The 26,339-nt window shown below is 39.1% G+C and overlaps 1 protein-coding gene across 1 annotated transcript; it reads left to right on the plus strand.

Moving 5' to 3' along the window:
- The first annotated feature begins 798 nt into the window (after positions 1–798).
- LOC149176261 (uncharacterized) lies at positions 799–6,319 on the plus strand. Its single transcript, XM_089421412.1, has 3 exons — positions 799–5,052; positions 5,191–5,405; positions 5,488–6,319. The coding sequence occupies exons 1-3, from the start codon at positions 799–801 to the stop codon at positions 6,317–6,319; spliced, it is 5,301 nt and encodes a 1,766-aa protein (XP_089277538.1).
- Positions 6,320–26,339: the final 20,020 nt, after the last annotated feature.

The raw sequence follows: 26,339 nt of genomic DNA on the forward strand, positions 1-26,339 counted from the left end.
GTACAGGGATGAGGAATACTTTCAAGCCTTAGACTATGAGCAAATACCTTTCAGGTGTCGTAAATGCCACGAGCATGGGCATCTGATAAGGGACTGTCCACTGAATAGAAAGGAGGTAGAAGACGAGAAAATACAAAACAACAAAGACAAGAACAATTTCACCAAACCAAAGAACAGGCAGCGAGCCAACAGAAGAAGATCTAATAAAGGTAGTACAGAAAGAAACTACTTCAGTAACCCCTTTGAGATCCTAGATCTTGAGACGGAGTCGGAGGAAAAGCAAAATACACCTAATGTGGAGGCAGGGCAAGAAGGAGATGAAGAACCAGCAAGAAAAGGAACTACGGAAGGAGAATTTAATAATGAAATCCACATGCAGGAAAGAACAGCAGAAATGGAAGAAGAAACAGAAATGTTAACAAGTGAAGCGGGGAGTGAGGATCTGGAGCTGGAAGAAACCCTAGCTATGGAAGGAATGGACCTAACAGCGATTGTAGAAAGCTGGAGAGCCACAGGGATTGAAGCAGTACCGGAGGAAGAAATCAGGAAGGTCAATGACCTCTTCATAGCACGGCAGAATGCAGAACTAGAAAAACAGAAGAGAAAGTTAGGCATAATCAAAGGAAGCAGCCCACATTATAAAGCAATCCTGGGAAAAACCTCCGGTTCGAGGCATAAACGTCGTAGAGGCCGCAAATCAAGCGGAGAACATCTGCAGGAGCTTGGTGAGATGCTGTTTAACGCAGGTAAGATAAAGCAGCTAAGTGATTATCCGTCCTTCCAACCAACTATTTAAATATGAAGATTGTCTCATGGAACGCAAGGGGGATCAACAGCCAGGCTAAACAGAGAATTCTGAAGCGGCAGATGCAGAAATACAACCCGGATATGTTGTTCCTACAAGAGACCAAATTTAATAGAGTCATTATAGATCGCCTACGAATTAAGTTGGGAAGAAATTTTGAAGTCCTAGAGATCGAGAGCCAAGGGCGAGAAGGAGGCTTAGCTACATTTTGGGACACAAGGAAGTACCAGATTATAACAGCTGAGGTAAGCAAAAACTACATAGCACTGGAAGTTCAACCTACAGGGAACTCTAAATCTTTCCTATGCATCAATGTATACAGTCCTCAGAAGTTAGAAGACAAGATAAGTTTCTTAGCTTCGTTATCCAAACTTATAGAAAGGCACCCTGATGCTAAATACATATTGGGGGGAGATTTCAGCATGATCACCTCCCTCCTGGAGAAAAAAGGAGGCCTCAGAAAACTAAACAGGGATGCGGAGGCTTTCATAAGTTTCATTGAAAATGCCAGAATGGTAGATGTATTCCCTAAAAGTGGTAAATTTACCTGGAACAATAGAAGGGGGGGTGAAAGGTTAATAGCATCCAGACTGGATCGTTTCTTAGTCTCGGAAAGCATAATTTTAGATGGAACAGTAGTTGAATCGAACATCCTCCCAAGTGGAGGGTCGGACCACTGGCCGATCTCACTAACTGTCGAGCTTCAGGGCACCCCCAGGAATAAACCCTTCAGGTTCGAAAAGTTCTGGATAGAACACCCCAACTTTCTCTCGATGGTGGAAAAATGGTGGTCAGAACCTTTAGATGAAACAGGATCCAAAATGTTCAATCTTCAAAAGAAACTAAAAAACATCAAAATAAGGTTAAAAGATTGGAATAAAACAGTATTTGGAAATATCTTTCAGGAGAAAACTACCATCGAAAATAAGCTGGAACAAATTCAAAAGGATGGTGCGGCAGGCTGCAGAAATGAAGAGACCTTTGAGCAAGAAAAAGAGCTTACTCAACAATGGCACAACAGATGCAAGCAGGAAGAATCCTTATGGAGGCAGAAATCAAGAATTCTATGGCTGAAGGAAGGGGAGAAAAATACTAAGTTCTTCCATAGATCAGCCATGGATTACAGAAGTGCCAACAAAATCTTAGAATTAAAAAACAGTGAGGGAGAACTCCTTAGAAATCACAACGAGATATCTGCTTCCCTATCGGATCACTTCAGCTTCATAGCGCAAGAACCAGGGATCAACAGAGAGGAAGCTATCAAAGAAATTACTAATGTCATACCTAAATCCATCACAGAGGATCAGAACTGGGCCCTAAGAAGAGCAATTACTATGGAAGAAGTGGAGGAGGCAGTAAGAAGTATGCCCAACGACAAAGCTCCAGGACCGGATGGATTTACCATCAACTTCTATAAAGCCTGCTGGAACATTGTAAAGCAAGATATATGGGAAATCGTGGAAGACTCAAGACGCTCCAAAACTATCCTAAAATCTCTAAACTCAACCTTCATTGCTCTTATACCCAAAGTGGAGGAAGCTAACAAACCAGAGAAATTCAGGCCCATAGCCCTTTGTAATGTCATCTACAAGATCATTTCTAAGGTCATAGCCAATAGGCTGAAGTCGGTCCTCCCTGGCATCATTTCGCAGGAGCAATCTGGCTACGTTGAAGGAAGGCAAATTCTAGACAATATTCTGCTGGCACAGGAGATGATTCATTCACTTCATTCGCGGAAAGAAGCCGGAATGCTTATGCAATTAGATCTTTCTAAAGCTTATGACAAAGTAAGCTGGATTTACCTGGAAGCAGTTTTAGAAGCTTTTGGATTCAGTAGACAATGGATCAAATGGGTTTTAGCCCTCATAAAATCTCCTAGATATTCTATCCTTGTGAATGGCGCCCCATCTGCCCCCTTCAGCCCCTCAAGAGGCATCAGACAGGGTGATCCCCTGTCCCCATTCTTGTTTGTCATTCTAATGGAAGGCCTAAGTAGATTAATAGCCAAGAAAAAAGCAGAGGGTCAAATTAGAGGTCTGCAACCTATCAGATCCATTCCAGCCACAACTCATCAACAGTTTGTGGATGATACCATGTTACATGGTATTCCAACAGTAAAAGAAGCTTTAGCTTACAGGGATATTCTCAATCTGTTCAGCAGAGCATCGGGAATGGAGATCAATTTTTCCAAGTCTACAATTTTCTTCTTCAATACTCATCAGGCTATCCAATCTCATCTGTCTCGGCTTCTGGGGTTTAAAATTGGATCCTTACCTTCGAGATATCTTGGTGCCCCTCTAACTCTCAAACCATGGCAAAAGGTTCATTGGGAGAAAGTTTTGGCCAGTATGGAAAGGAAGTGCAAACATTGGACAAACAGGGCTCTAAATTTCGCAGGTAGACTTATACTAACCAAAGCTGTCTTGCAGGCCATCCCTCATTATCTGTTATCAATTCTTCCTGCTCCAAAAGGAATCTTAAATCAAATGAGAATCATCCAGCGATCCTTTTTATGGAGTGGAAACAGTGAAAAGAAAAAATGGTCTTTGGTTGCTTGGCAGAAACTGTGTAAACCTAAGGATAGGGGGGGACTAAATTTGGTTGATCCCTCAGTGGTAAATAGAATCTGCGGGGCCAAAATATGGTGGAAATGGGTCACCGACACAAGCCTACCTTGGGCCAATCATTGGAAGGAAAAGTATATGCCGAATGGTACCATTCTAGACCTTATAAGAATGCAGGACGCTCCCAACGGATCGCCAATATGGAACCATGCCAAAAACAATAGAAGCATAGTTCAGGAACATAGTTTCTGGGAGATACGAAATGGAACTCAAGCACTTTTCTGGGAGGATGCCTGGCAGCAATCCCCCAAACTGGACACCCCTCAACTTTTACCCTTGAAGCAAAACAATCAAAATGAGGGCAAATTCAGAGTCAATCAATACTGGAACCCAACCAGTGAAGACCCGGATTGGAGGGAATGGACAGTTTTCAACTCAACCAACAACGAAAACATTCAGGAAACCATTCAAGCTTTAAATCAGCAAATCCTCAAAAGGAAAATTCGAATTGCCGAAGAGAATGATAAGCTTAGATGGGGTCCGAAAGGCAACAGAGATTTCTCCCTGAAAGAAGCCAGGAGTATAATAGAGAGGGAAGAGCAGCCTGAAATAGTGCCCTGGTCCGATAAAGTATGGGACAGCCTTCAATGGCCGAAGATCAGAACCTTCTTATGGCTTCTTATGCAAAAGAAAACTCTGACATGGGAAAACCTACTAAAAAAAGGGTTCAGGGGACCTTCAAGGTGCCCTATGTGCATGGATGCAGCGGAAACAATGAATCACCTTTTTAATTCTTGTGAGTGGGCTACCCAGCTTTGGCACTGGATGGAAGGAGTACTAGGCGCTTCTGATCGGGACAGAGACTCCATTCAGGGAACTATCATCAACTGGAGGAAAAACTTCTCTCGCATTCGAAGAGTTGAAAGTATATGGAAATGTGTCCCAGGTTTTATCTTATGGACAATATGGAAAGAGCGCAATCGAAGGATATTTCAGGAGGAAGTCAGAAACATAGAGTTTGCCAAAGACTCAATCACAATTAACATCAAACAGCTCATACAAACAAAATGCAAAGAAGAACCGAATGAAAAACCGTCGGATCAGGACTTACGCATCCTGAAGAGCTTTCACTTGGAGGCATCCAGCAATCCACCGACTGGGGGAAACAGGTCACAACCTTCATCGCAAATCCTCAGATGGCAATGCCCGCCGGAGGGAGGCCTAAAATTGAATTTTGACGGGGCATCGAGGGGCAACCCAGGCACAGCAGGTATCGGAGGCGTAATTCGCAATCAGGCTGGTGAAATTGTTCATATCTACTGTAGGGCGCTTGGTGAAAGCACAAACAATGAAGCAGAGTTTGCTGCGCTCGAACAAGGTTTGAAAATTCTAAGGACAATTCGACAAGGAAATGTAATCGTTGAAGGGGATTCCTCCTTGGCTATCACGGCGGCCAAACGAATACAAGCAGGAACCAGAGCCAGTAAAGCCACCAAACATTGGAGGCTGGCTAAGGCTACTGAGAATATAGCGGAGCTGATTGCAGAAATGAGAGGCTTGGTGTTCCAAACAGTCAGAAGGAAAGCGAACGGGTTGGCAGACTATTTGGCAAACCATGGTGTAGACAACCAGGACAAAATTTTGGACAGCTGTTGGCAGGAGGTGGACTGCCCAATCCTCAAAGTGACATGTGCACAGCTGGCAGAGAAGGATTTAATCCAAGCCGATCAAACCTAGCCGGTGACGGTTTTGGGTTACGTAACCGGAAGTTTGAAGTTACCGGTTATGGCAGCAATTATAACCACGGGAATGGGATGATAGGACATTTCTGGCGGTGGAATTCCTGGCGGCGGCAGGCCAGCCAGACGAATGATCATAATAGATCGCGCCACAGAGCACACAGCATCAGCAGCATCAAAATTGAGACACCTGGGATGGTTCCGTATGGGGAAGCATCGCAACATTTATGGTGATCTCAAGAGGAGCGGGTTGGCTCGAGGCATTGCACAAGGAGGCCAGACATGCAGGCAATCGGGGTAAATCAAACACCACTATTCACCATAGCAACAGATCAAACGTACAGGACACTTGGCATAACTCCACTTGGATCATGAGCAGCCACATTCAAGCCAATTCGACCTGGAGCGGCTCGGCCTGTGCGAACCTCAACCAAATTTATTACAACAGTACTCCCACTACCAGCTGGATTAAGACAGGCCTCAGGAGGATTTACAAGCGAAGACACTATAAATCTGAGGGCAGATACCCTGTTTTCTCCACAGTTTTTCTTTCTATTGTTGAGCACGCATCCTTTATCGGCAATTGCATTAGCTGGGAGGAGCATAGAAAGTTAGATATGGACGCGGGGAGTTGCCGTTGCGCTGCTGCGAATCAGGACCTTCAAGAGGCGAAGAGAGGGTATGAAACCCGAACGGCAAGTAAGAACAAACGCAAAGTTGCCGAGCTGGAAGCCAAGGCTAAACAGGAGGAAGATGGGCGCACGGAGGAGGAGATTGCGGAAGAGGTTGACTGGATGAAGGATCCGGGCACTCCCTCGAAGAGAGCTACGCAGTTTGTTAGAACAAAAGCAGAGAGTTGGCGCACCAAGACTCTCATTGCTAAAGCTCTGGAATCGATCGAGAAAGAAAAGCAGCAAATCGTGAATGAGGTGAACCTGACGGAGGCACAAATGGCCAAAATCATCGACTACAACAGTTCGCTGGACCGCCGAATCACTACTGTGCATGAGGCCGTTCAAACAGTCAACAGAAAGCTTACTCTGCTCATCAGGCTCCTGAGGGACACTGTGAACCCAGCACCCGTGACTCCGCAGCAGGCCACAACTGAGGTGCAGGAGAACGAACCAATCGAAGCCCTGCAAGCCAAAGTGGACAAACATGTTCGGGAGGTTGGTCTGGACACTATCAGTCGCATGGGCAAGTTCATCTAGGGTCGTCCCTTTCACTGTTTCCTTCTTCTCTTTCCATGCTTCGGCCTCTGTCTCTTATTGTTAATGTCATGCACTGTAATGTTTCGATAGTTTCGGGTAATTAGGCATCAGTTTTGCTCGAGCCACCCTGCGCGGTGTGCACTTTGCAGTTTCTTTTTGAACTCTCTGAGCAGGTGATGAGTTATGGTCTCTAGTCTATCACTACTTCTCGATCTGTTTTTGCAGATTTTTTGTACTATATTTTGTGCTATAATATAAACATCTGACTTACACAAAAAAAAAAAAAATATTTCAAATTAATTTACATTCTTAAATTCCAATTTGACCTTCTTTAAATTTGGTCAAATATTTGTTTTAATTTATTAATTACCTTAAACCTATCTTAAAACATATTTCTAATTATTCATTTAAAATTATTATTGTAACACCCCTTGGTGGAAAGTAAAAACTTAATTTACTTTTACCAAGGTAATTGGTCAACTTATGGGCTATGTGCAGGCTTAGTAAGAAATTTTAATGTTTAAAAATTATTTAAAAAAAAAAAAAATTATTAATAAATTTGGTTAAGGCGGCCAAGGAAATTACGGTGAAAGCAACGAAGTGATATTTTTCACTTACCAAACACTTAGAGACAATTACTCCCACCCCTAGTGATAAATCATCTCAATTGGGGACAAAAACTAGGAGGGTATGAGAAGAAAATACGAGAGGCATCTGAGAAGAGAGATTGGAAATAATTTGATTCCTCAACAAGATGTTGTTGAGGATGGGCAGGATGCTACCCGATAAGGTATATGAGAAGAGATATTAGAAATAATTCAATTCCTCTACAAAATATTGTTGTGGAAGGGTAGGACGCTGCCCGATAGGATATTATTGAGTTGGTTGGCCAGTCGAATCCCTAGTATGACTTGGAGTCTCTAATACCCTAAGTTGGGATTGTTGGATCCAAAAGTCTTAGGAAAGACCTAGTGAGGTCTCTGTTCACGACTCTCTAGAAGTGGAAGCTGACACTGGGGGAGAAGAGGTAAAGGCACCTTTCTCATTGGTTGGGAGGAGTGGTCTTGTCCCTTGTGGATTCTCCTGGCAGCATAAATCCTAACATATAATTATTTTGTATTGTTAAATTATTACTATTTAGAGCAAAAGATGTTACTACAAGTATACTATGTTGTTTCATTTTTATTGTTCAGAACCAAAAATGTTACTAGAAGTGAGCACTCAGTAAAAAGAAATTGTTATAGTTGCAGTAGCAATTTGTTATGAAGGTTGGTAAAATTTATATAGAGGCAATAGAGGATGTAAATTTTCTATTGTAATTATAGTACCAATTTGTGATAAAAGAATGTTAAAACATTTGTAAAAGAAACCTATAAGAAAGGGGGTTTGCATGAGAAAAACTATGAAATAGTTCAATCTAAAATTGTGATGTTCCTTTCTGAAAACTAGAATATGACGAATACTATATAAAGTGTTATGGTAGGAAAATGTTAATTCCAACTGATAAACAAGTCGTTTAGAAAGAAACAACCCTTAATCTTATATATATTTATTCATAAAAAGAATTTCGAGAAGAACGGGTACCTGGAAAATATTAGGTCTTAATTATTGAGTGTTGATAATAAATACTTGATAAGGAGTCACAGGTTTATACTAGGACTTGTGAGATAAAAACAAAAATTATAAGCAACAAACTAAACTAAGCAAACAAGTGATAACAATGTAGAGACAAGAATATATATATATATATATTATTTATTGTAACAATAAGGTTACCATAACTATCAAAGTGCAGGAATGGCAAGGCATATAGTTAGAATTGGAAACTACAACTAGTGTAAAGCCTTAACGACCACGAGAGACACACTCCTATACTTACAAGTATATATAATTATCAACACTAATTTAAACCATTAATTGTAAACATTACATAGATACCTCTCTTAAAGAAAGGAAAGACAAGAAATTATTGACTATTATTTCAAACAAAAGGATGTGACAATCAAACCCTAGATAACAGGTCACTTAAATACCAAAATTGTAGCGGAGCAGCTTATAGAAAAAAATTCATTGTAGGCTAACTCACTCACACGAATTATAGTAGTGTTTAGAACTTAAAATTGTTATTAGTCCTTACAAAAATTACGACCTCTGGTTGAAAAATATTTCCAATACAATATGAATCTGTGTTTCTTTTCTTAAATAACTTGGAAAGTCAAATAAGTACCTACACTTCATGGCCATGGTAGGTGGGAAATCATCGTAGCAGAGAGTGAAAACTCCTTACAAAAGCCACGACGGGAAAGAGTCCAAAAGAGTTATAACTAACAAACTCTAGCGAGACAATAAGTTTACGACTTAATTTAAAAAAATCCCTTAGTAAAAAAATAAATAAATGGGTTCCATCTAATACATTATGAAAAATAGGAGACACTGACAGGATCATGGGAATGTTGATTATGACGTGAAAGGAAGAAAATATTGAATAAAAGCTTGTTAATTCTCCAGACGATGTAAACTTCCAGTGCAGTGCACTAGGAAACAAATGAAAAATTAGAACTGGAATAGGTATACATAAGGGTAAGACAAATTTTCCGAAACAAACATAGAAAAAATGTTAAGAAATTTACCTTATTAGGGTTTTCATTCGACTATCAATGTCATCCTGCAACGAAGAAAATCTCTAAAGTTAATAATCAAGCTTAACTTAGAATACTCTTTTGTGAAATAAATAATTTCGAGTCTTTTGTATACTTGACTACTCAGCAAGAAAACTATTGTATCTTGACTACTGAGGACTTCAGAGAAACTACGACCACCAAGAATGAGGACTGGTATAAGAAAATAAAAAGAGTACTAATGATAAAATAAGGAAAAACTGTAGAAAATACATATATATTAATAAGCAATACTGTAAGACCACCTGAAGCAGATGGAAAACCCCGGATGGGGCCATGTCCTATAGCCTTCAAGAGGAATGCAGAAGAAAACAGCCTAAAGCATTTACCTCTAGACCATCTATCCGAGGGGAAGGCTTGTGTTAGCAAAGTCGACAAAGGAGTCCAACAATGGTAATTTTGAATAATTATGGTAAAAGTTGCAGAGAAATTCTCAGCAGCAAATAGGAGGATAACTATGGGGCTCACGGTGCCAGGACAGGGGGTAGTTACCTCTATAACCACCTCATTGGCATCCAATCGTTCACCAAAACCTATCCTTTCTGATTCATAGATCGGGTATCCTCCTACTAGGGTTGTCCTATCACCAAGTGGCATTCAATTACGCACCTTCGAGAGAATTGCAAGGGCATGATGTTGTATCACATACCATAATGTTTTGTATGAGTTACTATGTGTAGAAAATGAACAATATAGTTAGTCGTAATTATTACTTAAAATATATAATATGATAATTGGAATAAGAGAACATACACATGTTATGATCGCAACCTAATCCTTTAACCTCGGATACAACATGTTTATATACCAAGAAACTAAATAATGGGACAATACCAATGCATGTAAACAATGGTAGTAAGTGTGAAAGTGGGTCAATAAAAAAATTGTTTAGGTATGTTACAAGTGGTATTAGAACCACAAGTTGCAGTATTGTGGCTTATGAGCCCGAATAAAACTAAGCTAACATACTAGAAGCTTCTTATCAGGAAAGGAAGCAAACCAATATATATAGAACCAAGCAAAGAGAAGAGAGTGCCTAAGTGAGCCAGTAGCTATTTGGAAGATTTAATTATGGAAACATGTTGAGTAGTAAAGTATATCCCATGAGTAGAGGAAATGGGTAAAAAGAGAAAAGGTTTGTGAAAATGCAAGTGTGGGAAAATAAAAAAGAAATAAGGCAACAATTTCTACATTATTAAATTAAATTAAAAAAAATAAAAAAATATTATTATAGATACAACACCTGAAATTGCTCTAGAGGTAAATAACTATCTTGTTGTTAATGGCTGTGAGCCTTTTATTGATTCAAAGAAGGGGTAAGAATACTTGGTAATAGAAATAGACTTTTGAATCTTAACATAAGGGTAATTTTACCTGTGCATGGGAAGCAAGCCAAAAGAGAAATTAGGAACCCTGTAATATATACAAAAAAATAAAGCAATTAAAGGATATATTGGGCATGCTCAATGATAACTTGTCAATTTTAAGATAGAACTAAAACATTGAATATATATCGTTAGGGTCATCTTCGATAATTGATTGGTAGGGTTGGTATCCTTTTTACCAAATTAAGGATTTGTAGGTGAGTCCATGGTATAAATAGAAAATGATGACATAAAAGGTAGAAACCTAAATGTTAATAGTATGATTCAAGTATAAATAAGTGAATACAATAATAACTAGGTGGCATGAGTAAGCCTCAAATTCGTGAATTGATGAAAACAAGTTAGTAAGGGGATTAACGAACATTGTTAATAGAAAGTCTCTGGTACACGTTATTAGTATGTAGGATTGTATCTAAATTAATATCATCGGCACACCTTAAATTTGTAAGGGTCCTTGCATGTAGCGAGATATTATGGCATTTTATAGCTACCATATTTCGAGAGAAAATCTTGGGCCTCCTAGAGTAAAAGGAAAGGTAAGAATCGATCTTTTAAAAATTGAAAATATGATGTGAGCAACTAAAAGAAAAAAAAAAAAAGGGAATTTTTTTCTTAACAAGGTACACAAGAATTAGGCTTAGCCTAGAAATATGGAACATAATCCATACATTTTATTTTTCTTAAATAACAAAAAAAACAAATAAATCACATAGGGGTATCAAACAATTTAGGAATGTCATAGAATTGTCGGATAAAACTTCTTCTTAAAATTAGTAACATAGAAACACATTATGTGTGACAAAAAAATAAGCCTTGGAAAAATGAAGTAAGCAACATAGTTGAGTCTTTTGAGCTGAAAATAATATAATAATATTTGGGTCACTCCAAGTCGTCAAATGAACATGGAAGCATTTCATAAAATAATGCTGAAAGACATAAGCGTTACATCAAATTTAATAAGAGTAAATGGGAAAGGTTAGAGCCAATAAATAAATAAATAAATTTAAAGGAATCCAGATAGTTCTTGAATTCCCTGTGCTTTATGGATGCAAAAGGCTTAAGATTGTGTAAGCTACAGACTTATAACAATGAATCATTGAATGGTTCGCTAATTGATCCATAATCACCTCATGATAGAAAAATGTCAAGTTTAGCTGAAATACGACTGAAGGAATTTGATCAATTGAAAGAAGGGTTAAGTTGCAAGATATATATATATATACGCGCAATGATGAATGTGTCATAAACATTCTAGGGAATCTATTATCTTCATGGGAAGTGAAGGATGGATAATGGATGCACATAAAATGTGAGTAAAAAAACGTGGGTAGCCGAGTAAGGTAAATAAAGAAATGTGACACGTAATATTAAGAGAATCAAGTATTAATAAAGGGAACTTTGGTAGCATATAGGCACATAACCAATGCTTGTTGTCATGGATGAGCTATTATGGAAAGTGCATCGTGCACCCCAAATAGGTGCCTTAATGAACTTCAATATGACTTTTTATGGACCTAAAGGAAATTTTGTCAAATGATTGTTAGCATACGTTTACAAACTCATTATGTCAAGATAATCTCCTTAACAAGATTTCACAAGGAATCTAGCAGGCACGAAGATGCAAGAAAGAAGAGCCATGTATCTAATACACCTAAACTGAAGTAGGGGCACATGTAACCCCAGGCACCTTAGTCAATAACCTACAAAATAGAGAGGGATTCAATCCTAAAGAGAATTTGTGAAGAAATCATGAGTGAGGTATGTTGAAAGCTTAGTTGCAAGTCTTGGAGGTGTAATTTTCTCGTAATATTTTGTAAAATTAAGCATCTTCCTATTATTTCCGATTGTGCCTTGGATGGTCATAGTGGTTTCTTCAAATAAATTTTTTTTTTTCTCTTAGTCGAGATGGTCTACTAAGATCAAAAGGTGATAAATAAACAAGGAAACCAACTAAACTATAAAACTTTGATAAAGAATTTTTGCAGGGAAACAATCAACATAAAATTATGTGAACGTGTCTAGTGTTGGGAATTTCTGATAATTATAGAACAAAAATGAACAGAGAATAATGCTCTGTTTTTAACACAGAAAAAACCAATTTTTTTTTTTGGGAAGACAGAGTTTCACACACACAAAAAAAACTTGTATTCATTAACAAGACCAACTGTTACAAAATTCTTCCTCTAACGGAGGGATTACAGCAAGACTACTTCAGAGGCAGTTCCAAAAACTTCACTCTGTCTCTCGCCAAAAAAAAATTAACAATGTTGTGCATTACATTCCATCACACGAAAAAAACATAACATTACATTTTCCTTGTATCGTAAAAACTGACTCTCGTGAATTAAAAAACGATAAAAAAAAATTCTCCACCTACATTCAAAAACCGTAGTAAATTTACATTAATTACTTCACGTGGCGTATATTTTTTGTTTTAGTCGTAGATTACGGTTGTCTGCAATATCGCATGTCCTCTTTTACCGAAATTTACGCGATGGGGAAAAGGTTGTATTGGCAAACCGCTCAGGGTACGTGTCAGCCGATGAGTGTGTTCGCTGCCCCCCGGAGAATTACCACCATTCTGTAAAAGTGGTGCGGGGAATCCCATGATGGTTTTTGCGCTGCAGTTGAAAGTAATATTTCAACACTTCCCTTTAATTTCAACTGCTGGGTTATTAATCATACCCAGACATTTCCTCAAAAACTCAAAACGTTTCTGCCCCAATGGTTTGGTCAGAATATCTGCAACCTGCTCCTGAATTCTGCAGTGCTCTAAAACAATTTCTCCATTGTTTACCAATTCCCTGATGTAATGAAACTTTGTGTCAATGTGTTTCTTTCTCTTATGAAACACAGAATTCTTGGATAATGCAATAGCTTAGCTATTGTCACAAAAAATCAGAGTTCCTTTTTCTTGCTCTTGGCATAAACTCCTTAACATCCTTCTCATCCAAATTGCTTGACACGTTGCTGCTGTAGCTGCCACATATTCTGTCTCTGTTGTAGACAACGCTACAATAGGCTGTTTTTTAGAAGCCCGTGAAATGGCTCCTGAACCCATGTGAAAAACATAACCGGATGTGCTTTTCCGATCATCTACACTTCCAGCCCAATCGCTATCAGTGTATCCAATTAAATCTGAACATTCTGAAGCAGTATATAAAATTCCAAACCTTTTAGTACCTTTAACATACCTCAGAATCCTTTTTGCTGCCAGCCAATGTGCTTCTTTTGGCCTCTCCATGAATCTGGAAATTAAACTAACAGCGTGCTTTATATCCGGCCTAGTTGCAGTCAAATACAATAGGCTACCAACTATGCTCTTGTACAAACTAGGATCAAAATCCTTGTTGTTGTCCTCTTTGCTGGGTTTTAATCCCATCACTATGGGAGTGATTGCTACTTTGCTCTCCTGTATATTAAATCTTTCCAACACTTCATTAACATATTTCACTTATGAGATAAAAATCACATTTCCATTTTGTTCTACTTATATTCCTAAGAAGTATCTCAGCAAACCCATGTCAGTCATTCCAAATTCTTCTTTCATGATTGTTTTGAAATTTTCAATAAAGTAATCATCATTACTTGTGAAAATAATGTCATCAACATATAACACAACAATTAGTATTTTACCATCCTTTTCTTTGATGTAGAGGGTGGGTTCTCCCTCACACTTTTCAAATCCATTTTCCAGTAGATAGGAATCTATCCTACTGTACCACGCTCTTGGTGCTTGCTTCAACCCATAAAGAGCTTTCTTCAATCTTCACACTTTGTGCTCTTAGCCTTTCTTTTCATAGCCTAGAGGTTGTTCAATGTAAACCTCTTCCATTAACACTCCATTTAGGAATGCTGACTTCACGTCCATTTGGTAAACTTTCCACTTGTTTTGTGCTGCTATGGACAACACTGCTCTCACGGTTTCCATTCTAGCAACCGATGCAAAAATTTCCTCATAGTCTCTCCCATGCTGCTGCTTATATCCTTTGACAACAAGTCTTTCCTTGTGTCTTTCTATTTTGCCTTCAACGTTATTCTTGGTCTTGTAAACCCATTTAACTCCAATGACTTCTTTTCCTTTTAGTAGTTTAACTAAATCCCATGTCTTGTTTCTTTCTATGGCATTGATGTCCTCATCCATAGCTTCTATCCATTTCCTATCCTTAATTGCTTCTTCGAAATGAACAGGGTCATAAACATGACAATATAAAGCAAACAAAGAGTTCATACCTTCACTTGTTGCCTCTTTTTCATAAATGTCTTTTAAATTTCTGAACTTCTTACCTCTTTCATTTGGTGTACAAGTGCTTGAAGAAGCACTTGAATTTCCTCTTTGTGGTGTGCTTGGAGAAGCACTTTCATTTCTCCTCAAGGGTGTCTCTTGCTGCCCTTGTGTTGGTGCTACTGTTTGGGGATGTATTTCAGCTATCTCCTCATCATCTTCATCATGAGACAAAGAGTTTTTAACATTCATTGTTTTCTCTATGCTTCCATCCCAAGCTTCCTCCTCAATGAACTGAACATCTCTACTCACAATAAGCTTCTTGGTGGATGGGTTATACAACCTATAAGCTTTGGATTCTTCACTGTATCCAATGAAAATACATTTCTCCCCTTTGTTGTCCAACTTCTTCCTTAGTTGATCTGGAATGTGTGCATAAGCCACACATCCAAAAACTTTCATGTGGGTGACTCCTTTCTTTGTCCCACTCCATGCTTCTTCCGGCACTCTATTCATGACTGCTTTTGTAGGACATCTATTCAAAATGTACGCTGCACAGTGTACAGCTTCAGCCCAATAATCATTTGGCAAATGCTTTGCCTTTAACATACTCCTCGCCATATCCATGATTGTCCTATTCTTCCTTTCAGTAACTCCATTTTGTTGTGGAGTGTACCTAGTGGTAAACTGCTTAAGAATTCCATTTTCTCTACAAAAACGTAGAAATTATTTGAAGATATACTCACCTCCTCTATCAGTTCTTAGAGCTTTTATATGAAACCCACTCTTGTTTTCTACAAGTGATTGAAATTGCAAAATATTTCAAACACTTCACTTTTGTTCTTCAGGAAATAAACCCAAGTTTTTCTAGTAAAATCATCAATAAATGTTAGCATATAGTGGTTGCTTGCAAGTGATGGAGTTTGCATTGGTCCACATAAATTTGAGTGGACAATCTCTAAGGGTGATTTTTCCCTTATGCTTTTCCCAGATGGAAAACTTTCTCTGTGTTGTTTCCCCAAGATACAACCTTCACAAAGGTTGTCTGGTTTCTCTATCAATGGTAATCCTCTTACCATTCCCTTTTTATTCAACAAGTTAAGACCTCCAAAGTTGAGATGTCCAAATGTCAAGTGCCAAAACCAATTTTCATCTTTTGGTTCGCTTTGGAAAGCCTCTTGTGTCACTGCTGCTATTTCTTCTCCATTTTTTAAATATGCTTTCATTCTGAGAGGGGACATCCTGTTCCTTGTCATCTTCACTTCAACAATACATTGTTTGGTGGGTGTTTTATCCATGATGGTGCATACATCATCCACAAAGAAAACATTGTACCCCATTTGAATAAGCTGTCCAATACTTATGAGGTTACATTTCATTCCAGGAACATAATAAAGATCTGTTATGGTTTTCTTTTCACCTTTCCTTGTTAAGACATTTACTTCTCCTTTTCCCATAACAGAAACTTTATTATCAGTCCCTAGTGTGACTTGTGACTTCACACTCTAATCTAACATAGAAAACAGGGCTATGTTTCCTGTCATATGGTTACTGCAACCGGAGTCTAGAAACCATACATATTCACTCTTTTCTTCAGCCATATTATAGGCTAAAAACAAATTATCTTGGCTGATATTTTCTCTAGTGAAATTTGCACTAGTTCTATTACTCATATCATGCTGCTTCTTTCTACATTGATTTGCATAATTCCCATATTTTTTACAATAGTGACATTGGACATTGGATTTATCATACCTTTGTCCTTGAGCATGATGTTGTCCACTTTGTTGTCTACTGCCTTGGCCTTGGTTCTGATTTGGATTGTTGCCTCTTCCTTGAGCATTTGCTGGACTGTTTCTTCCACCTCTATTTTGGCTTCTGCCTCTTCCTCTCTTGTTTCCTCTGGCTTGACCTCTTCCTCTTCCAAAGAACATTTGGGTCTTAAAGGCATGCTCTAGAGATGGGTTTTCATTTCTACTCAATCTCTGCTCATGTGTCATCAGTGATGCATGTAGTTCATCAACTGAGAAGTTTGTGAGATCCTTTGTCTCTTCTATGGTGGTGACAATCACATCGAACCTTGAGGGTAAGATCCTCAATAGTTTCTCCACAATCCTCCTTTCTTCAAGAATCTCTCCATGAGACCTTATCTGTGTGACTAGACCAATCACATGTGTGAAGAATGAGTCAATATTATCTGACTCCTTCATGTAGAGAGTCTCAAAATCTCTCCTCAGCAACTGTAGTTTTGTTGTCTTCACTTTCTCCATGCCTTGATAGCTATCTTGAGAGTTTTCCATGCTTCTTTGGATCTCTTGGCTACTGCTGTCCTTGGAAACACACTCTCATACACTGCTTGATACAAAAAGTAGAGGGCTTTGGAATCTTTCTTCTTATTGCACTTCAGCAGATCTTTCTCTGCTTGAGTTAAATTATTAAACTCATCTTCATCTGTTGGTTCTTCAAAACCATCCTCAACAAATTCCCGTAAGTCTTGGGAAGCAAGCAAAACTCTCATAGTTATTGCCCAATAGTCATAGTTTTTACCATTAAATTGTGGGAGCTGAGTATTACAGATACCTATGCTAGTGCTGGCTCCAGCCATTCTTGCACTCTTAACTATGCTTCAAAATACTTGACTGTGTATTTAAAATAACTAACTATCGTCAAGAGTAACACAAAAAACTAACTTGAGAAATACCTTGGATTCTTTCTTGACCGAGTCTTCAATCTGCTGGAGAAGCTGCTGCAATAAGAAATCCTTCCTTCAGCTTCTTTGACACCTTCAAAGAGCCTGGACAAGCTCCGATACCATGTTGGGAATTTCTATTAATTCCATAACAAAAATGAATAGAGAATAATGCTCTGTTTTTAACATAGAAAAAACCAAAAAAATGTTTTGGGAAGACAGAGTTTCATACACACAAAAAAAACTTGTATTCATTAACAAGACCAACTGTTACAAAATTCTTCCTCTAACAGAGGGATTACAGCAAGACTGCTTCAGAGGCAGTTCCAAAAACTTCACTCTGTCTCTCGCCAAAAAAAAATTAACATTGTTGTGCATTACATTCCATCACACGAAAAAAAACATAACATTACATTTTCCTTGTATCATAAAAATCGACTCCTGTGAATTAAAAAACGACAAAAATAAATTCTCCACCTACATTAAACAACCATAGTAAATTTACATTAATTACTTCATGTGGCGATATATTTTTTGTTTTAGTCGTAGATTATGGTTGTCTGCAATATCGCACGGCCTCTTTTACCGAACTTTATGCGCCGGGGAAAAGGTTGTATTGGCAAACCGCTCAGGGTACGTGTCAGTGGATGAGTGTGTTCGCTGCCCCCCAAAGAATTACCACCATTCCGTAAAAGTGGTGCAGGGAATCCCATGACAGTTTTGGCGCTGCAGTTGAAAGTAATATTTCAACATCTAGGTCCACCCAAGTAAGGACAGTAGAAAAAATAATGTCCCTTAATCTTGATAATGCTTTATCGCAACATCTTTTATATTATGGAGTTTGAAGTTGCTTCAAGGACCAATCATTAGTGTGAAGAAATTATGAGGGTAAGGTAAGGAAATACTCTCAGGAAATGAAAGGAAGGGATAATAACCACAAGCATGATTATTGGGGTAAGGTAAGGTATAATTAATTTTAAAAAAATATTATTACTTATTCTGTTGTTGGAGATAAAATTGTTGTTATTAACAACATTCCACGGGTTAAATGAAGTTAAAATAATTTGCGATGGAATAAAGTTAACAAAAGTTATGGACCAATATATAAGAAAATAACTATAATAAATTAATGTAGACATTGTGAGACAATCATTATGTACAAGCGCAAAAGAGATAAACCCAAAGATTTCATATGTACACAATGGTATGTATGACTTCCATCAATAGCATGTACCGCGGGATAACAGAGGGCCAAAATTGAAGAAATACTTCAAAATGGAGTCCTAGTTCTGTGAAAAAGGAAAAATCTAAGAAGCTCAAGATGTGAATGACTAAGTAAACAACAATATAACCACCTTGAATGTGGCAGACAAAAAAGAAGAAGAAGAAGAAGAAGATTGTGACTAATACATGTGTAATATTTGAAATTAAACTAAGAACATAGTAGTACTACCTAATATGACAATGCACTAGTTGCAATTATCATAAAGACAGGAACAACAAACATTTTCTAAAAAACCTTATTATTACTATATGAATCATGAAAATAAAGTTAGTACTTTCTTGATTTGAAATGTTAGCCTAACCACATGATGGAATCTTGGCCAATGGGCATAACCATTCGTGAGGAAAAGGATGTAATTATTATTAATGTTGAGATTTCCATAATGTTTCTAATCTTTAATTAAATATAGGTGGTTAACTCTTATGAGGTGGTGAAGCATGCTGATGACTTTCGTGGGTACATAAATAATGAATGGTGGTGCATGTAATAGAGTTGAGATGATAATAAGCTTCTTAAATAATGATTAATGGAAAACTAATGATAGCCTTGATAATTGTGAATGTAGGTTGAATCGGAAAGAGAGCTCCTAGTCAAACCTCTGGATTTGAAATTAGAGAGAAAGCAAGCTATCACAATGATAAAGTGCATCTAAGGCACCTTAACCAGCAAAGGAAATCTAGACAAATGAAATTTCAGTTTTAAAGTATATTCTAGCCTGTTTTGGAAAGGCTAGAAGAAAATACCAAGGATGGTGTTTCGCTCGAGGACGGAAGATGTAACACCCCTAGCTATAAAATAAAAGCTTAATTTACTTTTACTAGAGTAACTGGGCAACTTATGGGCTATGTGGACGCCTAGTAAGAAATTTTAATGTTTAAACTTTATTTAAAAAAATGTTGTTAATAAATTTGGTTAAGGCAATGAAGGAAATTATGGGGAAAGCCACTAAGTGAAAATTTTGACTTACCAACAGTTAGAAACAATTACTCATATCCCTAGAGAGAAATAATCTCAGTTGGGGACAAAAGCTAGGAGGGCATGAGAGGAAAATACAAGAGGCATCTAAGAAGAGAGATTGGAAATAATTCGATTCCTCAACAGAATGTTGTTGAGGAAGGGTGGGGTGCTACCTGATAGGGTATTATTGACTTGCTTGGCCAGCTGAATCCCTAGTTAGGCTTAAAGTCTAAAATACCCTAAGTTGGGCTTTTTCGCTCTAGAAGTCTTAGGAAATACCTAGTGAGGTATTTGTTCACGATTGGCTCGAAGTGGAAATTGGCACGGGGAGAGAGGAGGGGGAGAGAGGAGGTAAAGGTACCTTTCTCGTTGGTTGGAAGGAGTGGCCTTGTCCCTTGTGGATTCTCCTGACAGCCATAATCCTAATAGATAAGTTTTTTTTATCATTAAATTAATATTTGTTCAGAGCAGAAGATGTTACTGCCAGTATATTGTGTTAAATTTTTATTGTTCAGAACCAAAAATGTTACTGCAAGTGAACACTCAGTAAAAAGAAACTATTACAGTTACAATAACAATTTTTTGTGACGGTTGGTAAACTTTCTGTAGAGGCAATAGAGGATGTAAATTTTCTATTGTAATTATCATTAAGTTTCAATGAAATAGCTGCATCCTTGTTATTGGAGGAAATGAGACAAAAAAACATGAAAGTCAGAACACATATACGTTATGTCTTGTTTAAAAAAGGATGTTCTCGTAATTGTTACACTAAAAAATGTCACCATGGCTATGTACAATTAGTATGGCTCTATCAACAGTCATGCTATCCTCCTGGGCAAGTCTTAAGCCTCTGCTCTCCATGTCAAACTCCAAAAGAGAGAGAAAGTCTTTATAAATGTATTTATCTCTGGGTACGCAGGTTCTCTCAACCTTGCCTGCAGGTACGCACCTAATGTTCACAATAACTGCGTACTTGTACGCTCTGTATGTAAAGGGGCAGGTGCGTACTCCTGTAAAGGTCAAAATGCGCAAGTTTCATCTTTAAAAAGTTACTCGTGGTCATTTCTAGAGCATTCTAGAAGGTTGTTCGACGTGTATTGAGCGCCTCCAGATGGTTCATGTACCCCTATGAAAGAGGAACTTATCCCATCAAGAGAGGAGCTATCCCATCCAAAGAGGGGATTATCCCATTGATGGTGGACCTGATTAACTTCCTCTTGAGCACTATAAATACAGGCATTGGGCCAGAAGGAGGGGAGGTTGAAAGCTAAACATTTCTAAGGGTAGATGCTGCAGGAATTAGGACTCCCATTTAGAAGCTTGTGAGGAGAGATTCCCATCCTTACTTGTTCCATTTGGAAGTGGGTGAGCTTTGTCAAATTAAAGGAGAACTCTTGATGGACCCTGGGAGGGACTTGCACAACACCAAGGCTCAGGTTGTAATTGTTCCTTTTGTTTCCTATTAATGCAAATGAGTCCATTCTTCTCAATAACTTGTTATTTATGAGTTGTTTCATATACTCCTTGGTCTATATGTTGAATGTGTTTTATTTTATGAGATTATCAAGTGCTATTTAATCGTTTGATTGTTAGTGAATGCAGGTTTCGAAGTGAAGGAGGAGCTCATCCGGATCGGCGAGGCTGGACTACTACAACAGCGTTGGACTACAGGTAGGATCTAAACACTTGATTTCTTGTATGGTAAATGCATGTTTAGAGAAGGATTGCTCTTGTTTGTCTTGTTTGTCACTAGAGAGTCTTAGGCTCCTAGGGAGGTTGGTTGTGTCCGCACAAACGACTCTTTCCGCTTGACAAAATGGCGACTCCACTGGGGAATCCATTAATGTGAAAGTTTTTTCCTTTGTATGCAACTTTGATTTGAGAAAAGTCATTTATTTTCTGGTTTTTGGCTCTGTGACTTTGTATTTGGGTGGGTTAGCTTAGGGTTAGATTGAATTTAGTTTTTCTTGGTTTTTCCAGTAGTACGCACCCTCTGAGTATTGCACAGTGCGTACCTGTACGCACTGTTGCTGTGTGCACAGAGCGGGCCCGCACCTGTCTTAACAGGTTGCCTGCGTACCCTGCTAAAAATTAAGAAATTTCCATTTTTTACATTTTTCCTCTTAGATTTTGCTTTTTCTTAGTTTTTACTGCCCAGATCCATTAGTCTCTTGTCAAAGATCTTCACCTGAACTTGTTTCGATAGCATTGAGTGTTTTAGTGGATTTCATAGAAGTTTAAGCCTAGGGTTTGATTTTGGAGTAGGTCCTGTAGTGACTTTGGCGGTAGAAGTTGTCAAGCCTTAGATCTCTCTGGTTTTGTCAGTCTTCTTAGAAGTCGGACCTGTCATAAAGTCTACCTGTGTGAGCAACTTACTTTTGAGTTGTTTCTTTGGCGAATTTCGAAGTGCTTGTTGATTGAGTAGTGAATTCCATTTTACAAAAGAACAAAAAGATTTGAGTTTTGTTTTGACTGGTTTTTTGATTCTGCATTAGCTGGTCCTTGGCTTGATTGTGGTCAAGTAAAACAACCTAGAATCATCCTTGTAGGCTTTTGCCTCGTTAGGTTTGCTTTAGAGTAAATTTCCTTTTGATTTTCTTGTGAGTCAATGTTTCATAGATTTTATAGATTTTGAGATTGATTTTCGTTAGAATAGATTTATATGCTTTATTAAATTAAAAATACAAAAACATCTCCTTTGAAAAGTTTTGTTTCAAGTAGCTTTTGGAGTATTTTGAAGGAAAAAGGATTTTTTCGTGCACGTAATGAGTGGTCATGTTTGTATGATTGGAAAGATAAAGAGAATTGTTTTTTTGATTGTCTTTGTTAAGAAAGTTGTTTTCTATAAAATTTGCATTTTCTAACTCTCTTAGTTAGGAATTTCATTGAAAGAGAAAAGTAGTGTAAATCATCCTAGGTGCATTTTTGTAGTGGTTTGAGTCGAGTCTACACACCATTGGTTTCATTTCCGCTACCTTTTGTCTTAAGGAAACCATAAAATTAACGCTTAAAGTAAAATCAATTTAGCAACTTTTATTTACTAGGGCTCTGAAACACCAATATAGATCAGGCTAGTGTCTTGGAGTAGGAGAGTAATTAACTCTCCAAGACAACAAAACCAAACAAGTAGCTTATCTTGTGATAGAATAAATCCAATTGTCTCATTTGTACTCTGGGAAAGCTCCTCTTAAAGGAGAAGCACGAGCTCGTGTCCGAACCAGTGAGGGGATCAATCCTCCCTCGTTGGGAACGACGCCAGACACGCACGTATTACAAACGGTAAACCTCGGATTAACCATTGTCGAAGAGCCAGGGGTCACTTGTCGGTAAACCTTGGATTATTGTCAAGGAGCCGGCAAGGGGATTGAGCTTGATACTCTGCCCTTGCGTGCTGTCGGAGTGTAGACTGTTCCCCCAGGTGCATTTGTTGCGGTTGGTAACCTTAGTGACCATTATCTCTAGGATTCTACCGAGGTGACGGTGGAGGGAAGATCCCACTGTACCTGGAGCAGACGTCAGCTAGACTCACTTGGATTTTCCGGGGGGTTCACTTCACTCGAGACGGTTAAAGTGGAGGAACTTGTGCCGGTCTATTCATTAAGCAGGTTGCCGGGGTAACTGTTCCACCCGCCACTTCTGTACTGAATCCAGCAATGTTGGGGTTTCATCTCCAACTAGCGTTTTCGGTCTGGAAGGTTACTGTTTGTGCTTGGTTTGACGCCCTAGATTCTTTAGGCGTGTGATTCAAATTCGTTTGGTTCTTTAGAGACTTTAGGTGGTTTGAATTGAGATTTTTTTCTTTGTTTTCGTGTGTAGTAGTTAAAAGTTTTTAACTGTGGCGGAATTACCGAGACAGTCCCGTAGACTTCGGGGCAAGTCACCTGAGATTGTTACCGGAACTGATTTGTTGAGGAAACTCCGTAGATCACGGGGTGGACCTCCTGAAGACGTCCCGGGTCAGTACGAAGGATTGAAGGTCCTTGTAACTCCTCCTAGTGGCAGTAGAGTAGGTTCACCTGAAGAAGGAGAGTCTTCCTTGGTAGTCCATCCAGATTACCAAAGTCTAGAGACAGGTTATAATCCCGAAGCTGTTACAGTTTCTGAGCTTGCTGGTAGTTTTTCATCTACTAGTGATTTAGGTGAGGAACCTGAAATATCTGAGCCTGTTACTCCAACCTCTAGTGTTCCAGATTCACCGAGAATAGAACGAGTCATAACCGAGAATCTTCCTTCTGGTTTGATAGCTATTGAAGAACTTACTCCAGAGGAAGAAGTAGGCCCTGTTCTTGAAGAACAACCTACTCTTGACTTAAGAGAGCGTGAATCCATATTTTATAGTCCTCCTAGGAGTACTACTTGGTACCTTTCGTTAACTAACTATTTAGACAACTCAGGGTTAAGTTTTTCTCCACCTCGTACTCCTTATGCACCCGGAGGTATTTATACTCCTATAAATATGTCTAGTTCGTCATCCGTGTCTACTCCATCTCCTGAATCTTTCTTGTATGGTGGTCCTTCTGTTCCTACTGGGTATCAATCACTTTCCGGTACCTTTGCGGGAGCATCTCCTCAACCCATTGGACATGGGTCATTAGCTGGAAACAATGGTAATCGACCGTTGGGTGTAGGAGACGTTTATATGATGTCAGGTTCAATTCCCGGTTCTCAACCTCAAGGTGGTCAATTTCCGCCTGGGGGGCAGCCTCAATTAATGCCTGGGGGGCAACCTCAAGGTACTCAAGTTGCGGTTGGGGGGCAGCCTCAAGGACAGTATGTACCTATGGTGCAATACGTTCCTCAGGGTCAACCCCAACCTCAATATGTACCTCAAGGTCAACCTCAGTATCAATTTATGCCACAAGGTCAACCCCAGTATCAGTACTTACCTCAAGGGTATCTACCCCAAGGTCAGTACTCGAGTCAAGGTTATCAACCACCTCAGGGTCAGTCTTATGTTCAAGGACCGGGAAATGTACCTTTCAATTATCAACCCTACCCTCAACCTGGTTACGAATCTCAGTATCTTCAACCTGTTACGGGTCAATACCCCGGAATGATAGTGTGGGATGCCTCACAAGGTCAACAGGTGTTGCAGCCAACTATACAGTCGTTACCTCAAACTAGACAACCTGTAGTTTCTGGTCCACCCGAGCAACCGCAACCTGTCCAGTCAAATGTTCAAACTTCTGTAACTTCGGTAGTTACTCAGCCGCCAATCGCACCTAGTACTCCATCTCAAACGGCTGCTGCAACTACCGCAACATCTACCACACTTACTTCTGGAGTATTGACAGCTCCGGTTTCTACTGTCTCTGCAACCACCCCTCAGACATCTGTACAGTTGTCTGGATCTACGATTCAAACCACGGTCCAGATGCCTGTAGGGAAACCTGGTTTAAGTACTGTTGTAACAAGTCAACCACAATTTACTTATCAACAGCACCAAGGACAGTACCAATACGGGCCTGCTGTCCAACAACCGGTTTACCAGTATCAACCGTATCCTGGGTATACTTATCAACAACCTCAGCAACCCCAGTACGGTCTGGTTAATCCTGGTTTTCCAGGAGGATATAATATCCCGAATGCGATTCCTGTTCCAAGTTATCCTGGATATCCTCCTCCTGGAGCTGGTCTTGTGACCCAGAGTTTTAGAGATCCTAACCGGCAATTGCCGTTTATCGCAACTTTGGATTTACCTGACTTGACGCGCCTAACGAACGATCCAATAAATTATCTTTTGTTCTGGCTGCCAATGCCAAATAAGTTGCCCAGCGATATACCCAAGTTCGAAGGTAAGTCTGGAGAGGATCCATCAAATCACGTGATGAGTTACCACCTCTGGTGTGCTTCAAATTCTATCTCGGATGATTCGATCCGCTTACGTCTTTTCCAGCGTACGCTCATTGGTCTCGCGGCCAAGTGGTACATTGAGTTACCACGGGCCTCTTTTTATAACTTTAGCCAGTTAGCTACCTCGTTCTTAACTCACTTTCAGTTGCCGGTCAGGTACGATAACGGCACGGAGTTATTAACTTCACTAAAACAATCGACGTCCACGTATATTTCTGATCATATCCATGAATGGAGACGTCGAAGACGTTTAGTGAAAGTTTTTATCCCGGACCAAATCTTAGCTGAATGGTTTGTTAAATCATTACTACCGAAGATTACTGAAGATGTAGCTAAGGCCGGAGTAGTTACTGAGGAGCAAGTCATTGCTCAGGCGCAGTACCTTGACTTAGTTTATACTCAGTCGGGTACGTTACACGAGAAGATCCCAGATCTTCCAAAATCAAATCAAATCGCTGCTGCTCCTTTGGGATCTCATGCCGCTGATGGTATGATTGGTACGGTGAACACAAAGAGCAAGAAGAAGTCTTCCAAGAATTCTACTACTCCTATAATCACCTTGCCTGATTCCCCGACAGGAGAGTCTTCTCCTGAACTTTCTGCCGATATTCATGCTGTAGAGTCATCTACGGCCAAATCAAAAAACGGTGGAAAGAAGAAAGGAAAGAAGAAGACTAAAGCTGACAAGGCTCCGAAGGAGAAAACAGAAAAGTCGGAAACCAATGACGAAAAGCGCAAACCTCGATATCCTTGTCTTATTTGTGAAGAAGATCATTTTACAAGAGATTGCCCTCATCGGGCCGAGGTTGTGAAAATAGTCAAAGGTTCTCCCACTCCTGCTGTGTTGAAAGATCCTTTTCCAAAGCAGGAGAGTAAGATGATAGGTTCTTCCTCGACTGCCAGTGAAGAACCCATTTTGATGATGTCTCATGTGAGGATTGCGACTCG

This window comes from Pinus tabuliformis, chromosome 4_1 (genome assembly GCF_031772625.1).
Source record: "Pinus tabuliformis cultivar Carrire ecotype Pingquan chromosome 4_1, CPIR1, whole genome shotgun sequence".
Taxonomy (NCBI): domain Eukaryota; kingdom Viridiplantae; phylum Streptophyta; class Pinopsida; order Pinales; family Pinaceae; genus Pinus; species Pinus tabuliformis.

Excerpts from the sequence above, each read along its gene's own strand:
- LOC149176261 (XM_089421412.1), top strand. The coding sequence starts at position 799 with ATGAAGATTGTCTCATGGAACGCAAGGGGGATCAACAGCCAGGCTAAA. Across the intron at positions 5,053-5,190 it reads TGGACTGCCCAATCCTCAAA|GACATTTCTGGCGGTGGAAT; the intron begins GTGACATGTGCA and ends ATGGGATGATAG. Across the intron at positions 5,406-5,487 it reads CAGACATGCAGGCAATCGGG|CCACATTCAAGCCAATTCGA; the intron begins GTAAATCAAACA and ends GATCATGAGCAG.